Source organism: Mustela nigripes, chromosome 3, assembly GCF_022355385.1.
Source record: "Mustela nigripes isolate SB6536 chromosome 3, MUSNIG.SB6536, whole genome shotgun sequence".
NCBI classification, from domain to species: domain Eukaryota; kingdom Metazoa; phylum Chordata; class Mammalia; order Carnivora; family Mustelidae; genus Mustela; species Mustela nigripes.
The window spans coordinates 76,035,635-76,045,158 of NC_081559.1; the positions used below are offsets into that span (position 1 = coordinate 76,035,635).

The 9,524-nt window shown below is 41.5% G+C and overlaps 1 protein-coding gene across 1 annotated transcript; it reads right to left on the reverse strand.

The window, feature by feature from the left end:
• Positions 1–3,505: 3,505 nt before the first annotated feature.
• NEUROD1 (neuronal differentiation 1) lies at positions 3,506–7,725 on the reverse strand. Its single transcript, XM_059394285.1, has 2 exons — positions 7,518–7,725; positions 3,506–5,887 (listed from the first exon to the last, which is right to left on the reverse strand). The coding sequence occupies exon 2, from the start codon at positions 5,874–5,876 to the stop codon at positions 4,806–4,808; it is 1,071 nt and encodes a 356-aa protein (XP_059250268.1). The 5' UTR covers positions 5,877–5,887; positions 7,518–7,725; the 3' UTR covers positions 3,506–4,805.
• Between the last annotated feature and the right edge of the window lie 1,799 nt (positions 7,726–9,524).

Sequence of the window (9,524 nt, forward strand, 5' to 3'; positions counted from 1 at the left end):
CACTATCCACTTACCTCTCTATCAGTTGGGCAAATAGCACAGCAATGTTTAGATGACCAAATCCACATTTATTGTATCTGAAGATTTAGTCCAGCATTTGCATAATACTCTGCATTTTAAGATATTTTAAAATTCGCAATTTAAACAGAAGTCCCCAGAGGCTGGGGCCTTGTCAGTGCCACTAGTTTGGTTACCCAGCTAATTCCATCAGAGTCATCGAACCAAGTGTTAGTGTGTGTGAAGAGTCTATGAGTCAATTGCCAGCACAAAATTCTTCCTGACATGGGAAGGCAGATGATCTCAACTTTTGAGTGCATACAGTGCAGATTTCTAGTTGAATGGTTCTTGACAATAGTGTCCTCTGAAACATAATGCCTGGCCAAGAGCCAATGATTATGCCACCATACAAATCACTGTGTATCTGACGCCAGAATGCCTCTGTGCAATGGTAGCAACAAGAGTTCTCAGTCCTGGTGTTCCACAAGATGTTGCGTTGGCTCTTTTATTCTTTATCAGACCCTGGAATTAAAGATTTTATTTAGATAGTTTTTAGGAAATAAGTGGTGATGGAGGAAGAGGAAAAGGGAAGAGAGGAGGCTTTAGTGTAGTTTAAGAACAGCTTTGCTGTTTTACAATTCCCATTAGGACAAAATTAGTCCACATTTGAAGCCTAGTTTTAATAATTGTTGGATAGATATTTTCACTTTAAATCTCTTGTTTAATTATAGAACTAAAACAGCTTGCTTCAAACTGCTAGCTAATGATCCAGATATCATTTTAGTAATTGCTAGCTTCTTTCAGAAATGCATTAATTTTGTAAGAATTATAGACTTTCAAATGTAAAAAACATAGGGTGTTTTTAAGATTAATACATCAGAACACTCATAATTTGTTGCAAATGTTATTTTACTGTATCATATTATAAATCTAAAATTATCAGAACATTCTTAAGATATTTTAATTATTTTAATTTGCATTTAATTGTATTTTTTAGGATTAAAAGTAGGTAGATCATACTCTATGAATGCAGTTGGTGATGTAAATGAAATCTAAGTTATGCAGTGTTCTATTCAAAGGGAATTATGCACTGGTTAAGATATTTAGCCAAATTTCATCTCCCACTATAAAATTGATGGCTGATTTTTAAATACCAGGTTTTTTTTTTTTTTTCTGGAAATAACTCTTTAGTGCTTTTTCACATTAGATAAGTAGATCTAAGCTTTGTATTTGATAGGAATAGTAATTTTCCACATAGAACCCTAAATGTTACTCATAACAAACAATATACAGCTACACTAAAAAATATATTTTTTTTGACTGAAATCAAAGTTGTCAGTGTTTCTTCTTTTTGGTTGGTTTTTGACATAGTAAAACATTTTCTTTTCTTATTAGCTAGATATAGGTATTAGCAAATTATAAAAACCAAGTCTCTTTTAAATATTGGTGGCAATTCAAGAAGAAAAGAAAAAGATAATTGAAAAGGTTTCTTGTGGTTTGAAAATGCCTTCCAAATATTCATTAAACATTTAAGTGAGTAAATTTGTAGAATATGTTTCTGACATTGGCACTGGTTCTGTGGTATTTCTCTGATCAGATGGAAGTGCTGTGTGTTATGCAGAGTGCATTCAGTTCATTCATGCATAAACAATATCATTTTCATAAATTAAAACCTCCCCTGCAGAAGGAACATCTGTGCCTGCCTTTGAATAAAAGATGGTGGCATGTGAGTTACTCCTTGACTGACTGAAAGAATCCTTATGTTTTAGAATGAAGTTATATGGGCAAAATGAAAGGGGGAAAAACAATCTAACTTAAGAGCCTGCATTTCTACTTTACAAAAAAAGAAAAAATCCACAATATACATTTCCTTTCTTGATGTTTTAAAAGCTGGAATCCTTAAAGTGCATTCTTTTATTATTTCTTCTGTTTACTACAGCAAGAGTTTTTAGTTTGAATGAAGATGTATAATATTAAATATAGGTGAAATTAAGCTGCTGAATAGATCATCACATCAGATCTGAATGTTCACTTCATGTCCCGTGGGCTGGAAGGCTGACAATGTTCAGATATCCTATCAGTATTACATCTCTTAAAGTAAGAACAGTGAGAGCAATCTTAGAAGCAACAGCTTGATTTCAAAATAACAACTCAGATTCACTTGGAATGAGATTACTGCATTTTGGATAAAGTTGGGACTAACTTAAGAGCATTTCTGTCATCTGATGAAGGCTGATGGAAAACATGTTAAAATGATATACTTTAAATTGAACTCAAACATTTTTTAATGTTGAAATATTCCTTACTGCTACTGTCACAGCTTGACATAGCCCCATTGGCAGTGTTATTAGTATGGCTAATTGTTCCTGTCCATTAGATTACTCACATTTTTCTGGAGCAGTTTGCTAAATGAGGTCAGCTTTCTGGAACCCCTAAATCACCAATGAGAAGGAGATTAAAGGAACAAGCTTGGGAAGAGAGGTAGCCATCCAATGTGGCATCCGAATCAGAGGAGGAACAATGGAGTTACTAATGACAGTAATCAGAGCACCATGGTAGAGCCAGGACACAAGTGCCAAAGTGTTATTCCCTAGGAAGCATTCCTGTCAGTCAGTACATCCAGACGAAGAGAAATGCCAAACTTTGTTTTTGGTGGACTTAACAATGGACAGAGTCATCTGTAAGTTTTCCACAGAATTCTTTTTAATGTTCCAAAAAGAGAAGGAACACAATTGTACCATCTTAAAATATATTACATTACACATAGTATGTTCTTGAGTACAAATAACTCACTACATTTTCTCCTGGAAATCATCACAGGAGGTTCATAAGGTAATTACAAAATGCTACTTCTTGGATTCTTTAAATTAATTAAATCATTTCTACCTGGCATTTTCTAAAGGTACATAACTTTCTTTGGGGATAGTACTGGTTTGTAAACCAGTACTATATTGTATAGTACTATTGTATAATACATGTTTGCCAAGTGCAATGGTACTTTATGATAGTACTGATTTTCAATTCTGTTCAGGAAAATGCACAGATAACAATGTACTAAGAAAATGGCAAAGTTTTCTCATATATTTTTAAATGTATAGACAAACTAAGCTAGGGCACTTGTTTGTGTCTGCTTATTAATAATTAACTAAATATCCCCTTTTTTTAAAAAAATGGAAAAAACATAATCATTTAAAAGAATAAAAATCAAAAAGCTAAAAAAGAAGACACAAAACAAAACAAAGAAAAACAAACACAACCGTTTGTCGCCCCCCCTCCCCCCGCCTCATGTTCCATGTAATGAAATATGAGTTAGGTTCTTTCATTATCTACGAAGAGCTGGTGACTCCCTAATCCAGATATACAGACTAAAGAGTATGCCAAAGTAAACTTTTGTCTTTTATTTTATTCTACTTTTAGCATTTAGTATTTTTTAATTCAGCAAATAAAGCAACTATTCTGCTTAAGAATTATACTTAAAAATCACTTTAAGAAGAAATGCAACAATTGGTCAGATTTTCAATACTATTTTATTGCAACTGGATGAGTGTTTTCTAAATTGTGCATTACACCATAATATACAGGATTACAAACAAGATTACAGTACAGATCGATTCCAGTGGTACCAGTATCACATCTCAAACAGCACTTATTCTGGACTGCATTTTACATGCAATAGCTATTGTTCTAATTATGAATTAAATGGTTTGAATTTATTTAAGCTACTGTACTAATTGACTACAATAGGTATAAATCCCAACATTAACAACCTGATTAGATTTAGGCTCAGATTTATTACATGAATATATGACAAACCACCATTTGTGTGACTATGTATAAAATCATGCATTTATATTTTCTGGGAACATCAATAGCTTCAGATTCTCTGTAAAATCATGGAATGCAAAGGAGTAAAAGACTAAAAAGAAACAGTGCAAATTGTATGTGATAGTCAAGCAGCTTTTGATTTAAAGAAGGGTATGTTGGCATTTGTTTATAATATGTATATACAAGCTTGTGCAAGTAATGTGTTGAATTGATATGTTTTGATAGGGACTACATCTCTCTCTCTTTTGTTTTTTAATCCTCTTAAGAGTTATGGATCTGGTTTTCGTTTTAAGGAGAAGGAAAGACTTTAAAGTGAAATGAATTGCTCAAATTGTGCAATTTTTTTTACAATTAGAGAGGAAAGAAGTGCTAAGGCAACACAATAACTTTCTAAGCACTTTTCTGCTGGTTTAAATTAGTTAAATTATTTTGTATAAATTAGATATAATTCTACTTTTCTGATATGTATAAAAATTGATGAAGCTGCATGGTTTTAAAATAGGAAATCCACATTATAAAAAGTCATTAAAAATTCTGTACAAAATCACAACAAAATAATTCAGCATGGGAAAGGTAACAAGTAGTAAAATGCTGGTTGAAAAATATATATTTATATATATTTTAATTGGCCCATTACTAGTTTAAAAATTGCATAGATCCTAATTATTGCTTGTGATTTTGTTATCCCGATCTGATAATTAATATGATCTGAATACAGCTACACCAAATTTGTGGTGCATTTTTTTTAACCGTATTACTTTTTTAAAATAGAAGAGCTATAGAAAATAATACATAAGGTGAACAGGAACTTTGATCCCCTGTTTCTTCCAAAGGCAGTAACGACAATAAATACATATATCACTTGAAGCTTGGAGTATTTGCACTTTGCAGCAATAGTACCCAAAGGGCTGCCTTTTGTAAACACCACAGTCACTGTAAGAACAGTGGGTACGTTTCCCGGGGATGGTGAAACTGACATGCCTCTAATCGTGAAAGATGGCATTGAGCTGGGCACTCATGACTCGCTCATGATGTGAATGGCTATCGAAGGACATGATATTGTCTATAGGGATCTCACAGCGAGGGGCAGCGGCGCCCGAGAAGATTGATCCGTGGCTTTGGGCCCCTGCCAAGGTCGCTGCAGGATAGTGCATGGTAAAGGCATAATTTTTCTCAAACTCCGCGGACGGTTCGTGTTTGAAAGAGAAGTTGCCATTGATACTGAGCGGCGGGCTGAGGGGTCCGTCAAAGGAAGGGCTGGTGCAATCAGTCAGGGGGCTTTCAAAGAAGGGCTCCAGCGCAGCGCTGTAGGCGTGCGGCGGCGGCTTAACGTGGAAGACGTGGGAGCTGTCCATGGTACCGTAGGGAGGACTGGGCAGCCCCGGCGACTGGTAAGAGTAGGGGTGCACAGGGAAGGAAGCGCTGGCGGTAGGCAGGTGCGGAGGCATGTCCTGGTTTTGCTCAGGCAGAAAAGTCCGAGGATTAAGCTGCAGGCAGCCGGCAACCAGGTTGGTGGTGGGCTGGGATAAGCCCTTGCAGAGAGTCTGTACGAAGGAAACCAGATCAGGGCTTTTGCCCGAACGCAGGATCTCTGACAGAGCCCAGATGTAGTTCTTGGCCAGGCGCAGCGTCTCGATTTTGGACAGCTTCTGCGTCTTGGAATAGCAGGGCACCACCTTGCGCAGGTTGTCCAGAGCCGCGTTTAGCCCGTGCATGCGGTTCCGTTCCCGGGCGTTGGCCTTCATGCGCCTTAGCTTAAAACGCTCCAGGCGTGCCTTGGTCATCTTCTTCTTTTTGGGGCCCCGTCTCTTGGGCTTTTGATCGTCGTCTTCCTCTTCCTCTTCTTCCTCCTCTTCCAGATCCTCGTCCTCGTCCTCCTCCTCTGCCCCGTTCCTCAGTGAGTCCTCTTCTGCGTTCATCGCTTCGAGGTCGTCCTCCTTCTTGTCTGCCTCGTGCTCCTCGTCCTGAGAACTGAGACATTCGTCTGTCCAGCTGGGAGGACCCTGGGGCTGAGGCTCGCCCATCAGCCCGCTCTCGCTGTATGATTTGGTCATGTTTCGGTTTCCTACATTCAACAGGGGTGGGAGAGAGGAACAGAAAGAAAAGGAGCAAAACACTACATTCAAAAACTACCTAAGCCTTCAGCTCCCACTCCCTAACCTTGTAGAAATGCACGTGAAGAGAAGTACCAGCTCACTACAAAATGGATGCCCCTAAGAAAAAGTTAAATGCTGTGTTTTATAATGGTGCGCGTGTGTCCCGCTGACACATAGGAGACAGGGCAGGGCTGGAGGTGGGAGAGAGAGTAAGTATGTGTATATGTACACTCCTGTGTGTATGTTTCCTAGGTTTGGTGAAAGTGTGTTTATGGTGATTATGTGGCAGAATAATATGCGTGAAAATGAGCATACATTTCGACTACTTCATGTTTGTTGGTTTTTTCCTGACTGTCTTACATTTATCTGTATGAGTTCAAAGTCACTCGCAACTCCACAAAAAATGAGGAGTTTGAAAATCCCAATTTTGTTTGTTCCCTTCTCTGCCCTTGCTTCTTGTACTTAGCGATTACAGTTGAAGAGCCCTTACGTAATTTACTAACGGTAGCAGTGATTTTTAAGAAGATTATACTAACTGGAGATTGAAGAGCAAATGCTTGGCAGAGAAAAAGTAGTATCCACCAAATTATTTCACCATTAACGAAACATTTGGCAACAAAAGTCGTCCGGGGTCTCCATCCCACCCTCTCCTTTTTTTTCTCGCCTCCCACCACAGTCTCTCTGCTGAATTTCCACCTTCTACAAAAGCTCTGGCTACATGACCAGGGCTGAGGGCACGGCGCAGAGCGCCCTTCCACGCACTTGGGATCAGGTGCGGAAGGCGCCTCTCTAATAAACAGCCCATTGAAAGAGCTGCCCGCTCTTTATTGGGGCTTTTCAAACTTCGCCTCAAACCTCTTTTTAAAAGAATGAGTAATTATAATGGTCGGCGATTGGCAATAGAGAAGTTGCCGCTTCTAATGAAGAAAATAAAAAGCTTTTAGTGAGACAACTGAATTTTCTGGCTTTTGCGGTGGCTGCTGGAGACTTGGCAGCCTCTGGAGCAGTAACAGGTAGCAGGAGTTGGTTCCTCTCTCCTCCACACTCCTTCCCTCCCCTCTAACTAAACTATCTGTCAACGGGATTCCCCCCCCCCCCCCCGGGGTGTGTATACTCTGGCTAGCAAATGTCCCTTTTATTCACTGAAAAAATAAGTTGGCACTTCCAATGTGCATAAAATAGATGCACACAAAACAAATCTTGGTATCAGGGCTTTTTTTTTTTCCCCCTCTTTTTCCTTACTGGAAGAAGTGAGAAAGTGAACTAGTTATTTGCTTTCATGACTTCGAAATCACCACTAGCAAATAATCAGAGTTACTGTGCATTATTTTAAAAAATCCAAAGATGCTCCTGTAATTTCTCCCGTCCTCAAAACCAATATACTAAAACATATTTTTTTAAAAAATCAGAAAGCCTGCCGTGGTTATTTGAGTGATGCGAGTCGAAATTGTGCGTATTTGCCTGCAATCATAAAGAGGAGTGCCTGTTTCAATACACATACACACGCTCGCAAACGCACACATTCAGAATATGTGTAGGTATATCCGGTCTTCAATTACTGCTTTTATTCCCAGGCAAAAATGAAAGACTTGTAATTACCTGCAGTTGTTAGTAGGTCCTGAGCAGTGATGGTCTCATAACCCTGGGGCCTCCGGATGCCGTGCCTTCTGCGTGGGGCGAATTCCTCGTTTCCCGGCCAGGCGGGCGCTCAGGTTATATAGGCGGGTTGGTGATGCTGAGCGCAGGCGGGGCCCGGAGCGGAGCGGCTAGCAGGTCCTTGCGCCCGGCGCCTGCGCACGCGTCCAGGCTGAGCGCTCCCTTCGCCCTCCCCCACCGCCCGCCCCTTCAGCATTACTGCTCTCCCACCCTCCTCCGACTCCAGCTCCCCTAGCCCCCACCCCTACCCCCGCCCCATCTCCTTCCTCCCCGGCATGCGCCATATGGTCTTCCCGGTCCAGCCAGGAGCCAGGGACCACGTGACCTGCCCATTTGTATGCCGCGGAGCGCTCCATTCCGGCCCCTTTGTGGCCAGAAGAAAGTGGCCCATCTGTCGCCAGTTAGAGACTCCGCGGACCTGTTTTTACCCGCAGGAGAGATTAACCCTTTCAGGCGGCAGAAGGGAGAGGGGGCAAGGGGGGAGGAGAATTGAGGGAAGGGAGCGGGAAGCTAACGTTGACTGCGTTTAGATCAGAGTGAGTGGCCCGCGTTGGGGCGGGAAATAGGGCAGAGGTGAAAGAGGCAGCAGCGTGGAGACTGAGGCGCGCAGGGAAGCGTCCTGACTCCGTTGGTTATCTCCTCCAGGCTTTGGTCTCCAGAGCACCAAGACTTTCTGCCCTCTCGGAGTCGTCCATCTCTGGGTTTCCTCCTCTTGGCAGACGCTTTGCTTATTGGCGCCAAAGGGTGGCTTCTCCTCATCTCCACCGAACCTTTAAGAAAACATATATGCCATGTAAAAATGGCTTCATCTGTAAACTCAGCTTTGATGCTAGTTCTTTAGCCTCCTTAATTGTATCGTCCACTCCCACTCTCTACAGTCCAGAAATTTTGTACCAGTCACTCTACCCCATACATAATGCAACTCGGTGTGTCCCCACCTTCAGCTACCCCTGTTTCTGGAGACTTCCCCCACAGAAGTCCTGGCCCTTGGCGCAGTCTGGTCCACACGCTCGGGCCTTGGCTCCTTCGGCCTCAGAGCTCTGTGTGTGAAAGCTGGGGCACTCCTTTGATGCTTAGATTCTGCCTCTTTGCCAAGGCCATTGGATTGTTGCAAAGGATGCCCTCATCTGATGCCCCTTGTTCCTTGTCAGAGGCTGGCATTCCACCGTTTCAGGCCTGTAAGTGGGTACTTGGCTCAGACAAGTCTTCTCAATAGGGGGATGCAACCGGCCTATGCTAAAGGAGTCTTTTTGTTCGGCTTTCAAGAAAGAACTGTAACACAGCTCTGCAAGGGGTTAATGGCCATGACTCCTCTATACCTCAAAGACACTGTCTTGATGCGACCTCCACCTTGTCTGTCAAACAAAGATCATAGAGATTCCTGACTAATTCTGAAGGAGCTATATTTGTGTTCGAATGGTGATTCTCTATTTATTCATTCCTACCAAGGCAGATTTTAGTCACATATCCCATCTTTTCCATTCCTTCTCCACCAGCTTCTTCTCTAATTCTCCATTAACTAACACCTTATCCCTCCCAGACCCATCGCCCCTTCAAATGAATGCCTCGAACTTGGATTGTTTATTTAAAGGCAATCTTTCTAAAAGCCCCTCAAGTTTGCAAACAATGTCAGGGTTGAGCGGCAGAAGCTAGGTGCCTCTGGGAACTGGAGGAGCAATGCAGTGGAGAGGGAAAGAGGGTTCTAACAAGATCACTGGTGCCTGGAAGGCGGTGGTTGCAACCTTCCCCGTCCACTGAAAGCATGAGGTGAATTATGCTGAGTTTCCAAGACCAGAGCTGTAAGGAGTTTTTGCTCTTCTGTGTTCACTCATCAGTGTACAAAGAGCACAGAAGAATGTCAAATAATTCACCTCAGAACCTAGTCTCATTATTTACCCCTGCACCGTCTGTATCATCAGTGATGGGTTAAAACTTAAGGGGCTTGGAAGT